General features: G+C 49.3%; 1 protein-coding gene across 12 annotated transcripts in view; it reads left to right on the plus strand.

The window, feature by feature from the left end:
* SMAD3 (SMAD family member 3) overlaps positions 1–8,972 on the plus strand; it is a 131,609-nt gene extending 122,637 nt beyond the window's left edge. For all 12 annotated transcript variants that reach the window (XM_073996108.1, XM_073996111.1, XM_073996109.1 and 9 more), the window contains 2 exons: positions 1,197–1,341; positions 4,252–8,972. In XM_073996108.1, coding sequence (XP_073852209.1) covers positions 1,197–1,341; positions 4,252–4,375 — 269 coding nt within the window. In that variant the 3' untranslated portion in view covers positions 4,376–8,972. The remainder of the gene's footprint in view (positions 1–1,196; positions 1,342–4,251) is intronic.
* Positions 8,973–14,228: the final 5,256 nt, after the last annotated feature.

The raw sequence follows: 14,228 nt of genomic DNA on the forward strand, positions 1-14,228 counted from the left end.
GACCAAGCCAGGATGGGGCCTAGGGCTGATGGACTCTCAAGTCTGGTGCTCTTCTGCTTCTTGGCTCTGCTGGGGGTCAGGGCCCAGGTTCAGCCCTGTTCCACCACCCTTGTCCTTGGAGAGAATGAGAAGAGGAAGCTCAGTGACACTCTTGGCCTTCTGCCTCCTCCATTCCCCGGCCCCACCCCCATCTTTTGGGTGAGGACTGAGTTGGCTCTGGTGGTGTTTGTCAGCTCATAGAATGTCAGAGCTGGAAGGACCTCTGAGGCCAGCCCCTCATTATACAGAGACACAGGGTCCCCAGGAGAAAGCGACCAGCTCAGAGTCACACAGCAAGAACAGGAGCCTGCTGTTGGCTCATTCATAAGCGTCACCCCAGCTCACCTTTTGGCTATTTCCGGCATGTGCTTTTGTCTTTATTTTTCTGGTTGACACATTCCTGGCACTCAGGCAGTAAGACTTCAAACAACGTTTATTTTAAACTTTATTTGTGACTGTCTTTAGTTTTACTGTCTGGAGAATTAGATGCACACCTTCACTTAGCTGTGAATGTCACCTCCACCCCGCCTGGTGCCCAGAGGCCAAACTGTGGCCCAGATCTCTCCTTCACTCCTAGCCCCAGCACCAGGTGTATTCATCAGAGGAGCCCAGGTGGAGGGTGCCCTGGGCCCTCCGCCGAGCTTCCTGTGGGGATGGCAGGCCCAGTAGCCTTTCGGCCAGCCCGTCTCTGCTGGCACTGCCTGCTGTGGAACAGCCAGAGCTCCTGTTCCTAGGTGGGTGACCAGACCCCACACAGCATGGGCAACCTGGTCCAGGTCCCTTATCTCTCTGTCCCCTGGCCCGTTTGCCCAGGGCAAGGCCCCCTCTCCACACCATCTCCCTAGTCTCGGAAGCCCATTTTGCAGACTTCTCCCCGCCCTGGGAGTCGGAGCTTGTGGGCCAGCCTTCCATCTCCCCTTGTAGGTATGTCAGCGGCACCTCCCAGTGAGGAGGTCGGTTCAAGGGGAGGGACTGAGTCGGCCTTCCCTTTGCGTGGTGCTGAGCGTGGAGTGTGTGGCAAATGCATCACACACCATGTGTCCCGGGAGCTGTATAAATGAGGCTGGTCTGGGGGTCCAGGACTTGCTTTATCCAGGAGGGGAGCAACAGACCTGGCCACTTTCATCCCCACAGCCCCGTTTCTGTGTTTTTGCCAGGATGCAACCTGAAGATCTTCAACAACCAGGAGTTTGCTGCCCTCCTGGCCCAGTCCGTCAACCAGGGCTTTGAGGCGGTCTACCAGTTGACCCGAATGTGTACCATCCGCATGAGCTTCGTTAAAGGCTGGGGAGCGGAGTACAGGTCGGTTACGGGTGCTGCCTACATCAGGGGCCCCAACTCCAGGTGACTCTGGACAGCAGAGCAGGCGGGGCTCCTCAGAGATGAGCGAGGCCAGCCCTGGCATCAAGAGCAGAGAGACCAAAGATCAGAGAGAGCCCAGGGCCTGGCAGGCAGGAGGGGCTGGGCCAGCAGCAAGGATGAGGAATTGCAGAGCGATGTTTGTTGGCACCGAACAGCTGCAGGCACTATAAACACACGCTCCCTCTTATCCTCATCCCAGCCCTGGGTGGGGCTGCCGGCATCATCCGGATAGATGAGAGAACTGAGGCCCAGGGAGGAAGAGTGGCTTGCCTGCAGTCACACGGGTAGAAGAGCTGTGTCTAGAACTCTGCCCTCTCGGCTTCTTCCTTACTCTTCATTTTAGGCACATGGCTTTAGGATGACCCTCTTCAGGAAGTTAGGTCTTCAGCTCATTGTTCTTTCCTCCTCTGTTGCTCCATTTCTGACTCAGGGACCCCTGGTGATGCTGAGGAGCCCAGGATATTAAAACTGAGAGTCAGGGAAGGGAGGAAGAGATTTGGGTAGTTATAAAGGAACAAAATTTTCTCGCTGAGAAATGACTTTTTTAGAGTCCTAGATACTGGTTTCTTTTCTTTTTTCTTTTTTTCTTTTTTTTTTTTGAGATGGCATCTCCCTCTGTCACCCAAGCTGAAGTACAGTGGCGCCATCTCGGCTCACTGCAATCTCTGCCTCTGGGACATGCCTCAGCCTCCCAAGTAGCTGGGACTACGGGCGCGTGCTACCACGCCCGGCTAATTTTTTGTATTTTAGTAGAGACCACCATGTTGCCCAGGGTGGTCTAGAACTCCTCAGCTCAGGTGACCTGCCTGCCTCGGCCTCCCAAAGTGCTGGTACAGGTGTGAACCACCGTACCTGGCCCTAGATACTGGTTTAAACATGGCCCTGATGTAGTCAGGTCTACCTGGTCTGCTTGGGTTCAATCTCTCAGGCCATCCTGCTTTGGGTTTAGAAAATCCAGTCCCTTTTCTTTCCACTCACGGACAAAAGTTTGCTGAGAGGCAGGGCTGTGTGCCCCCGCCTTCTGCTCCACACTCCCCACTGCCAGCCGCCAGCTCCTGCGGCAGATGCAGGGGTGCCCACACGTCAGCTCGAGCCAGTGCCTTGCAAGCTACTCTCCCCTTCTCTTCATTTTTCCAGATGTTTGGAATCCATTTTGTTTTGCAGTCATGCTGCACCCAGGCCAAACCCATTTCAATATTGGCCTTAGGCCACCGTTTGTAATGAAATCCAGATGAGCATGACTTATGGAAAGTCAGATTCTCATTAGAGGATTTCGTCCTGTAAAATCCTCCTCTTCCACTTACCGTATTTTAGCTGCTGTTCTTCTGTGTCTGCCCCAGGGTGTCAGGGAACATAGCCCCTTGGTCTCTGGGGTGTCTCTGAAATTCAGGAGTGACCAGTGAAGCAATCAAAGTGGTCAGACCTCAAAAGAACTTACCTATGTTATGGCCTAAAGAGATCAGCCCAGGCCCAAAGGTCCAGCCAGGGAAATGTTTTAAGCAATCTTTTAGCCCTGGCTTAGATCATTTAGGGAACAGGAGTGAAAGGTTAGAAAATTAATCTCTTTTTACTGGAGAAGGGAAATATTTAAAGATGGACTGCAGTGGAGAAGAGCAAGGGGATGTCCATTTGCTCTTCTTATACCAGACTGTAGTCGAGAGGGCCACATTCAAGTACCCTCCCTCATGCAGACACCCCAGGGTTTGTCTGCAGGCCCATTTCTTAACCTCCCTGCTACACAAGCAAAGTAGAGGCCAAGCAAGGAGGGCGGTGCCCTCAAGACAGCAGCCCTGTTCCTGGTGTGGCATTGCAGCTCTCCCACTGCAAGTGCTAGGAAGAGGCTCTTTGGTGGCAGAGCCTTTCCCTGGGGACACTGTATCACCGTGCGGGATGTCCTGCCAGCACACCCAGTCCTCTGCGGCCCACCGCGTCACCGCTGCCTGGCAGGACTGCACAGCAGCCTGACGGGCGGGCGCGGCCCCTTCCCAGAACAGCCTTGTCGTCCTCCTGCCTCTTGGGCCAAGGAGAGTAAGGTTTCAGCTCTTCTCTCTGTGCGGTGGCTGAAAGCAGGGCCCAGGGCCCACACCTCTCACCTCCAGCTGGCACCAGCGGCTCCAGCCTCAGCAGATAGCCTTTGCTCAGTGGAGGCCTTTGGGAGCCTGCCTGCAAGCTGCGTCATCAACCAGCCTGAATTTAGACAAAGCGCTTTGGGGAAAAGAAACGTGTGGTGTGCCTTGGTTTTTTCCAGTAATTGTTCCATGGCTCGCTCTGCTTGTAAGATTTTCCAAAATAAGGCCGTAGATGAGAATTATATCAGCACATTGGGAACCGAAGGCATGCGGACACTGTTGGCGCTTTGTAAAAAACACCCCTCAATCAGACAGACACACGTCATCGTGGCCTGCTGGGGCTGGGCCCGGATTTGGAGATAGGGGAGCGGCACGTGCCCATTTGGTACAGATGGGAGCCAGGAAGCCCTTTGCTCAGGATGGAGGTCTCTTCTATTAGGGGGCCTGTTACAGTAACTGGTGGGCCTCTGGGTGCCCTGCAGTTGACTTTGCGTATTTAACTCTTTGCCGTTGACTTTACATGTTTAACTCTTTAAAGTTGACTTCCTTTCCCCTCGAGAGAACTTAATTTACCTGAAGTCCTCCCTGGGTGGAGGAGTGTGGCCTGGTAGTTTCAGCAAGTTGTTGGTACCGCTTCTAGGACAGCATCTCACAAGGTGGTCTATCTCTCTGGCTTTGGGAAGAGGAGTGTCACCAAAGCAGAAGAAGTTTTCTGACTTGTGTAGCCCCCTGGAGATGTTTTTAAGTCCCCCCCCCCCACCCCTTTCCCTGTTTCTTACAGGAGACAGACTGTGACCAGTACCCCCTGCTGGATCGAGCTGCACCTGAATGGGCCTTTGCAGTGGCTTGACAAGGTCCTCACCCAGATGGGCTCCCCAAGCATCCGCTGTTCCAGTGTGTCTTAGAGACATTAAGTGTGGTAGGGGAGGGCGGGCTTGGGGGAAATGGCCATGCAGGAGGTGGAGAAAATTGGAACTCTACTCAACTCGTTGTTGTCAAGGAAGAAGAAATCTTTCTCCCTCAACTGAAGGGGTGCACCTACCTGTTTTCGGAATCACACGAGCAAACCCAGAGGTGGATGTTATGAACAGCTGTGTCTGCCAAACACATTTACCCTTTGGCCCCACTTTGAAGGGCAGGAAATGGCGTCTGCTCTGGTGGCTTAAGTGAGCAGAACAGGTAGTATTACACCACCGGCCCCCTCCCCCCAGGCTCCTTTTTTGAGTGACAGCTTTCTGGGCTGTCACGGTCCAATCAGAAACGCCCCTCTGTCTAGGACTGCAGTGTGGAGTTCACCTTGGAAGAGCGTTCTAGGTAGGAGCCCACAGGGGCCATGCGGACCTCACGCCCAGCTCTCTGATGTTTGTGACGGTGCCTCTTCCAATGAACATTCCCAGCCCAGCCCCAGCACTCCAGCAGACCCTGCCCCTCGTGAGCTGGATAGACTTGGGGTGGGGAGGGAGGGAGTTTGTCTGTCTCCCTCCCCTCTCAGAACGTACTGATTGGAAGGCGCGTGTTCAGCAGAACCTGCACACAGGACAGCGGGAAAAATTGATGAGCACCACCTCTTTAAAAACTCACATGCATTTGTCCTTTTTCACTTTGAAAAGTTGGAAGGATCTGCTGAGGCCCAGTGCGTATGCAGTGTATAGTGTCTATTATCACATTAATCTCAAAGAGATTCGAATGATGGTAAGTGTCCTCATGAAGCAGGAGGCCCCTGTCGTGGGACGGCGTTTGGTCTCAGGCAGCACCGCACTGGGCGCGTCTCCAGTCATCTGTAAGAGCTCGCTCCAGATTCTGATGCATACGGCTATATTGGTTTATGTAGTCAGTTGCATTCATTAAATCAACTTTATCATATGCTCTTTTAAATGTTTGGTTGATATATTTTCTTTAAAAATCCTGGGCTGGCACATTGACTGGGAAACCTGAGTGAGACCCAGCAACTGCTTCTCTCCCTTCTCTCTCCTAAGGTGAAGCTTTTCCAGGTTTTGTTGAAGAGACACCTGCCAGCACTTCTGCAAGCTGAAATTTACGGAAGCAAATTCACCAGAAGGGAAAACATCTCAGGCCGACATAGGCAAATGAAAAGGGCTATTAAAATATTTTTACACCTTGCAAGTTGCAGGCTTGGTTCAAAGAGGTCTGTCATCTTCCCCCTGGGATATAAGACGACCTAGCTCCCGGTAGAGGATCGTCAGTGACAACTATAGCAGTTGTATTGTGTAATAAGTACTGCTCCCAGCAGCAATTCGGGAGAAAACTAGCCTAAATGATTTCAACTGGAAAACAGAAAAAAGAGCCCTCTTCTTCTCCCAGCCTTTTGCAGAACACAATAGACAGAACTGCCACCTTCAATTGGTACTTTGTTCTTTGCTGCTGTTTTTGTATAAAATGACCTATCCCACATTTTTGCATGGATTTAAAATCAAGGGACTTCCTATGGAAGTCCTGTTTTATTCCAGGTGAAGGGAAGAAAGTGTATACACTTCTGGCAGGGTATACACCTCAAATGTGATGAGATTTTTGATGTTGGAGGGAGATGGAGAGGTTTCCTGATGCCTCACCTGCAGGGTCCTGTGCCTCTGAATCTCTAGCCATGAGGTTTCCAGGTAGGACAGCTGCTCCCCAAGCCTCCTGAGGACACAGGAAGAGATGGAAGGAGCACCTTGACAGACTTGTGTGAGTCTTCTCGAAGGAGTATTGACTCAGAACCCAGAGACAACACAACACCCCTCACTTCCTCTGAGAGGGCCAAATACTGTGAGTCTGAAGTATGTGCCTGGTGTTGAAATGATCTGTGGCCTGTTGCTTACACAGGAAGCCCCCTGAACCTCCTGTACATGGGTTCATGTTCCCAGCCAGCTCTGAGACCCAGGACACAAATACTCCATTTTGGCTTCTGCTAGAGCAGTCATGGTTCCTCTCCTAAAAGCCACGGGCAGCAGTTTCCGAGGGCCTGCATTCTCCACCTGCTGCGTGATTCTGTGAGGGCTTCCTGTGGCACACAGCCCTCTGGGTGCTTGGGAACTAGCTTCAGGCACAGCCCGATTCTGGTGATCCAGTGATCTGTGGAGTCTGTCTTATTCCAGGTGAAGGGGGGAGAAAAAGCCTATACTTTGGCAGGTTATGAACTTTGAATGTGATGAAATGACACATTTGGCTGCTTTTGGATAGTGTCTTAGAACCCTCATTGCTCAGACCTGAAGGCTACTTCCTTGGCCCTTTTTCTTTATAGACTAGACCATCAGAGGAGGATGTGTGGGATTGTAGGCAAACCCACCTGTGGCATACTGAAAATAAATTTGATCATACCTAAGAGGTTAGGAAATGGTGCCTTTCCCACCTTAGAGCGCTACATAGGTGCTTTGGGCATATGTAACATCAGTCTCCTTCCTTGAAGCCACAAGCTAGTTTTCTTAGTTTTAAAATCCTGTGGTATGAGTGGCATTTGTATATTAAAACACTTTTTTAAAGGACAGTTGAAAGGGGCAAGAGGAAACCAGGGCAGTTCTAGAGGAGTGTTGGTGACTGGATAGCAGTTTTAAGTGGCGTTCATCTAGGCAGCACGACCGTGTGTGTTGCCGCTGCCCTGGGCTCCCCGCCATGACATCTTCACCTTGCAGCTTGTGTTGAGACTGACCCAAGTGTAGCTAGCACTGGGACATAGATCCTTGTCTTCAGCACCTTCCAAGGAGCCAACTTTTATTCCCTTTCCTCTCTCCCCGCCCCACCTCGCTTCTTCCCAATTTAGTAACTTAGACCTTCCAGCGCATACGTAGGTAGCTACCCCAGCCGGTTTGGATTACAGGCCTGTGCTGGAACATCATCTCAGTTGGCCACCTTCCTGGCGGGCTGTAGACCTGACATTTTGAGACAAGCCTAGAGTCAGGAGCAGGGACTTTGACTCTTAGGAAGAGCACACATGAGGACAAGGCTGCTGGCAGACGTCTCCATTGTCCTTATGTTGTCTGTGTTGTATTTTCTTTTTTTTAATTGACCATGGTGATTATTTTTTTAAACCATTGTTCATATACTGAAGTGAGCTATAGCACATTATCGTGTGCTTATTTTGTTTTAATTTCCTCCATCTCCCCTTGGCTTCCTAGAGTTTGGGCATATTCCAGGCTAAACGCTTTTACTGAAGACTACAGAAAGGTCTGAAGTAGTGTGTGCATGGCATGCACGTATGTGAGTAATCTGGGGAAGACGCAAAGATCTGTTTCATTCTTAGCCTCAGGCTCATGAGGGTCTCCACAGGGCCAGAGCTCAGGTTACACAACCACTCCTTCGTCCTCACAGGAGACGTAGGGAGAAGAATCTGCAGGCTGCTTGTAGGACTGTTCACCAAGGGGAATACCAGCAGCAAGAGGGCACACGTTTAGCCCTGGACGCTGTTTCTTACTGTGTGACTTGGCTAGAGTTGGGAGTTCCCCCAAAACATACGTGTCCCCATTTTACCAGAACCAAACCTCAACACAGCAAAGCTGTACTGTCTTTATGTGGCAAAAATGTTTCCTTGTAGGCCCCTTTCAGGTAACAGTCTTCACAATGTATTGCCATCACGGTTTAAGGAGCATCAGCAGCTTCCCAAGTGGGTAGGGAAAGCAGAAAAACGTACGCAAGAGGACATGGATCCAAAATGATGACGAAGCATCTCCCATGGGGAGGTGTTGGTGGGGAGATGATGGGCTCAACAGGCAACTTTTCAAAAACACAGCTATCATAGAAAAGAAACTTGCCTCATGTAAACTGGATTGAGAAATTCTCAGTGATTCTGTAATGGATTTTTTTTTTTTTTTTTAAATGCAGAAGTAATGTATACTCTAGTATTCTGGTGTTTTTGTATTTATGTAATAATTTCTTAAAACCATTCAGACAGATAACTATTTAATTTTTTTAAGAAAGTTGGAAAGGTCTCTCCTCCCAAGGACAGTGGCTCGAAGAGTTGGGGCACAGCCAGTTCTGAATGTTGGTGGAGGGTGTAGTGGCTTTTTGGCTCAGCATCCAGAAACACCAAACCAGGCTGGCTAAACAAGTGGCCGCGTGTAGAAACAGGCAGCTCTGAGTCAGATCTGGGCCCTTCCACAAGGGTCCTCTGAACCAAGCCCCACTCCCTTGCTAGGGGTGAAAGCATTACAGAGAGATGGAGCCGTCTATCCAAGAAGCCTTCACTCACCTTCACTGCTGCTGTTGCAACTCGGCTGTTCTGGACCCTTACTTTGGTGTGTGTTGAGGGATGGGGAATAGGACATTGACTATGTTGATTACCTTCACTATTCAGCCAGCCTGACCTTTTAATAACTTTGTAAAAAGCATGTATGTATTTATAGTGTTTTAGATTTTTCTAACTTTTATATCTTAAAAGCAGAGCACCTGTTTAAGCATTGTACCCCTATTGTTAAAGATGTGTGTCCTCTCGTTCCCTCTCTTCCTCTTGTAAGTGCCCTTCTAATAAACTTGTCATGGAAAAGCTCCTGTGCCAGGAGCTCAGTCTGATTCTTGCTGTTGTCTGTGGGTGGAGAGAAGATTTAAAGGGGAGCCCCGAGGGGTCCCAGGGACTTCAGGGCTCAGGAGGACCAGAGGAAAATGTCTATAAGCCCAGATACACCTTGACCAATGATGTGCCAGGCCACATTCTGCCATGGTCCTCATGTAATATCCAGCTGCTCTCATTCACCAAGGGCAACATGCAGTGCCAGCAGGAGCCCCTGGGCCATCTGCACAGAGGTCAAGTTTCTCAATGGGTGGATCTCGCTGTTGCCCAAGCCTAAACACCATATGTGTCCCATCTATCTCTGCAGTGCCATTTTGTATTTTACTTCCTCTATATCCCAAGGCCTTTGGCAAATGACTGAATGCCACCAACCCAACCTCCACCCCTGCCATCTCTTGCCTCTGCTAGTCCCTCCTAGCCTGATTCCTCCGTATTGTCATGGTGTCTTAAATGCCACCAGATTTGTCTTCCCACAGGCATGGAGGTAACTTTAGCATCACAAGTACCTTGGTTTCCACATCTTCCAGCTCAGATGATTGTTAGCACCTGTGAAAATTCATTTTGAATTCAAAACGCCCAAGGAGAAAGGGACTTCAAAGTTGTTTCTTTGGCTAGATCTTACACCGACCCCAGAAGATGTGGATAAAGAAAAACATTGATTAAAATGTAAAATGTTGGCCAGGCGTGGTGGCTTAACGCCTGTAATTCCAGCACTTTGGGAGGCAGAGACAGGCAGATCACTTGGGGTCAGGAGTTCAAGACCAGCCTGGCCAACATGGCAGAACCCCGTCTTTACCAAAAAATACAAAAATTAGCCAGGTGTAGTGGCGCACGCCTGTAGTCCCAGCTACTTGGGAGGTTGAGATGGCAGAATCACTTGAACCCAGGAGGTGGAGGTTGCAGTGAACTGAGATCACACCACTGCATTCCAGCCTGGGCAACAGAGTGAGACACTGTCTCAAAAAAAAAAGTAAAATGCCTTTTGGTTTTTAAGAGTGAATAAGCAGCGTTTGGGGTAGAAGGATGAACTGGGTTGGAATAATCCTGTGGTGTGACCACATCTGCAGTAGTCCTCCTAAGGACCTCCCCAGCATCCAAACACCTCCCTCAACAGGAGGAGGCAGGTTGCAGTGTAAGGGCCCATGGATTTGGCCTCCGAGTACTGCATCAAATTCCTGCCTTTATGATGATTTGGTTGGTACTTCCACCTTCCTACCCCCTTAACAGCTTTCCTCAAGGGTTTATGTAGCCTGTAGTTCTCAACAGCTGACCCAAACCAGTCCTTTTAACCCAGCCTGTTCCTTGAGATGCATGACTTTAAATTCCAGCTATTTGTTAGACGTGATGCAAAACACAGCGCCCCCAAAGTGGATCATCTTCCCCCCTCACTTGAGCCAGCTCCCTTTTCTGCTTCCCCAGTTTTGATCAGTAGCCTCTTCCCTCCCATTTTCCAAGCCCGGAGCAGCTTGAGGAATGTCTTTTCCTTGCTCCCCATCACCTCTCTGCTGCGACCATCTCCCTTTTGGAAAGGCCCTACTCCCTGAACTTCCCGGTTCTCCTTGGCCCTCTCATAGTCTGCTCTTTCTCTTGGGCCTACACCTCTTCTGCCTGCTTCCTTGTTGGTATTCCCAGACCACTGTTCTGCTGACTCCTCCCTAAGTGATCTCATCTACCCTTATGATTTCAAGCCACACAAACGCTAATGACCCCCAAATCAGTACTTACAGCCCAGACTTTAATCCCAAGCTTCAGACTCATGTCCAGCTGACTGCTGGCTGCTGGCACATGGAGGGGCCACAAGTACCTCAAACTCACAATCAAATAAACAGAATTCATGGTGTCTCTTAAAACTATCCCTCTCCTCTGGCCTTCAGCCCTGTTTTAGACATGACCATTGACCCAACCTACGTCCACAGAAGCCACAGCGGTCCACCAGTCCTCTGCTCCCACCTCCACACAGTCCCGCTTCTCCAGTCTCTCTGCTCTAGTCCCACTCAACCACCCTGAACACACCTCTAGTGCCTGGAGAACTGCACCAGTGTCCTAGTGGGTCTCCTAGACTCCAGATGGCTTTCCTATCAAGGCACCCTTCATACTGCCCCAGTAACCAATCTGACCATAGATGCTTCCCCTAGTCCACTGCACACATTCTAAGGTCTTTGCCCTGGAGCACTTGGCCCTCATTTGCCCTTACCTAGCTTTCACCACTCCCTGCCTCACCCTCTACAACCCGGCAATTTGCAGCCCTCATGGATCATCCTTGTCTTCATGGCTGCTTGTGCTTAGAACATCAACTTCTCCTCCCCCGCCCACCCCCGGCTCCCCAGCACACCACCACTTCGCCTGGCTAACTTTTACTAATGCTTTGTGCCTCCATTCAGACATCTCCAGAAAGCCTCTCATGAACATCTATTTCTGTTGCCACAGTCCCCGCTCTAGGCTGTGAGTTCATTGAGAGCAGGGTTTACATTTTATTCTCTTATCCCTGGCTTCTTTTTTGGCCACCACATACTTTTGCCGAGTAAATGACTCAGTGTCCATATCTAGTAGATTCTATCTTAGCAATATATTTTATATACATTTCCATAGTGCTTACAGCAATTCCTTATATATGACTGAAGGAATATAGTTCCTGCTTACCTGCTATCACAGCTATTCCAAAATTCTCCTAATCTGTGTCCCTGTAGTCCAGGGATAGCAAATATATGGCAGAATTCCCCCCTTCTCTATTTCTCTATCCATGGCAAACTCATCACTGGGTTGGGTCCATCCTCAGCCTCTTTCTCACAGCTAACTGGTTAGACAGATACTGCTAATACTGCTGCCACATTTTCCTGGAATGTAATTATGATTAGATGCTTTTTCTGCTCAAAACCTTTGGCTCCTCACTTACCTCCAGAGTAGGCACAGACTCTACAAAGTCCCCTCCAGCATCACGCCATCCCCATTTGCCACCATTTCTCTATGTGGACTCCTTGCATTTTCCCAGCACATCCCTTCACTCTTCTTTCTGTACCTTTGTTCAAGCCATAACTCCAACAATTCTGCTGCCTCCACTCACCTATCTGCCTCAATCCCTTATCCTTCTAGCTCAACTCAAGCAGCGTTACTTCCCCTAAGTCAGTGGTTCTCAGAGTGGGTCCCAGGACCGAACCAGCAGCATCGGTATCACCCGGGATATTAAAGACGCAAATTCTCAGGCCCCACGCCAGGCCTACTGAATCCGCAGCTCTGTAGTGGGGCCGTCCAGGTGGCTGTGGCGTGGGCTCACTTCTGAGAACCACTGCTCTAAGATGCACTTCCTGTTCTCCCCAACCCACTGTGTTCTCTCCTTCCCACAGCCATTAGGGCTAGTCACAGCACTCTTCACATGCTGTCTTGGCATTGTCTTTTGTGACCTTGTCTGGTTTGCCCCCTGCTCCCACCTGAGTTGGACTCTGAGTTCATGGAAAGGAGAAACTACATCCTGACTCAAGTCTGGATCCTCTGCCACACCTTGCTCAGATTCTGGCACCACCGACGTTCACAGTCAGTGTTGGCTGGACCCTGAGTTCCTGTTTCTGCTCTCACCAGGGTAGAAGGAACAAATTTAAGGCTCTCTGACTTCACCATTAATGACTTCCTGAGAATTTCCTGGGGAAACATGATTGTTGCAGGCCATGTCCTTGGAATTCAGATTAAAAGAACCTTTTCTCTCCTAAACTATGCTGCTGTTTCCATAAAGTTCCTACCCTAGGCCTTAGTCCACATTTTTGTGTAATAGCATTAAAGCCACCTGGTTGATAATAGCAAGGGCAGGGGCAATGATTGGACACCTCCTTCATTAGAGAGAACCCAAGAGGCTTCCTACTCAGTAAACTGGGCATGAGCAAGCAGCTTTGGGTGGCTGGTGATGCCTCCCAGATCTGTAGCTGTGTGGAAGAAGTGTTTGGGCCTAACAACGGATACACAGAAAGGGGTTTTAAAAGTTGTTTTTTTTTTTTTTCTTTTTACCCCCAGGCCTGTGTTCCAAAGATGCAGTAATAACCATTAGGGCCAGGTTTTGAATCACAATGTTTTTCAAAAGGAAACAAAGTAGAACTGTAAATCCCTAAGAGTGGGAATATGCTATTGCTGTTACCTTTTTTGTTAATTTTTCTGCAAACCAGAGAACAACTTAGAATAGAGCAAGATACTTACTATGCTAGAACTTAATTCTGAGTAAAGAGACCTACGTTAAGAGCAAGCTTTGTGATGCTAACAACAGGCCTATGTAATGCCAAAGTAGGAAATTTAGAGGATTTCTCTTTTTTTTTTTTAAAAAAAAAAAAAGCCTGTCGCCCAGGCTGGAGTGCAGTGGCACGATCTCGGCTCACTGCAAGCTCTGCGTTCCAGGTTAAAGAGATTCTCCTGCCTCAGCCTCCCGAGTAGCTGGGACCACAGGTGCCTGCCACCACGCCCAGCTAATTTTTTGTATTTTTAGTGGAGACGGGGTGTCACCGTGTTAGCCAGGATGGTCTCGATCTCCTGACCTTGTGATCTGCCTGCCTCGGCCTCCCGAAGTGCTGGGATTACAGGCATGAGCCACTGCGCCCGGCCAAAATTTAGAGGATTTCTAAGATGTTTTCTCTAAGAGCTTACATGCCAAAGGTGCCAGGATGGATCACTAAACCCTGAGTGGAATCAAAAATACTAGAATTATGCCCTGCACAGTCAGCAGTCTACTTTCATGAGACATACAAATTATGGGAAAGTTAATAGGGGGTTGTTTTCAAACTAACCTTGTACTAACACCATACTGGGTTCAGTACGCATGACCAGACTTTTTACACTTTCTTCACCTATAGTCCTCTAATAAGATTTGGTACTTAATGACATAATGCTGTAGCTAAATTGTCTATTGTAAAATTAACAGGGGCAGTAGGGAGAGTGAAGAGCAAATCTAATGCGTTAGAATATTCACTGAAACTCTTGTCTCCATCAATCAGAACGTTCTATGAATCAGAACCCCTAATGAATCAGAACCTCTGACCACACTGGACACGTTTGCTAAATTTAGCTTTGCATCAGCAAACGCTGAAGCTCAGGATAGTTTACAGAGCTCTCATCTTACCCTTAGACAGTGATTCTTCTAAGACTCTTTTTCCATGGCAGGCCAAGGCAAGGCAAGGGGCATTCCACACGCTCTCTCAATGGCCATTGTTAAGAGACTGGCCCAAGGTTAAAGGAATCTGACAAGCCATGGCAAAAATTGTTGATCCCGACCTCTCCACAGTGGG

Source organism: Macaca fascicularis, chromosome 7 (genome assembly GCF_037993035.2).
Source record: "Macaca fascicularis isolate 582-1 chromosome 7, T2T-MFA8v1.1".
NCBI lineage: Eukaryota > Metazoa > Chordata > Mammalia > Primates > Cercopithecidae > Macaca > Macaca fascicularis.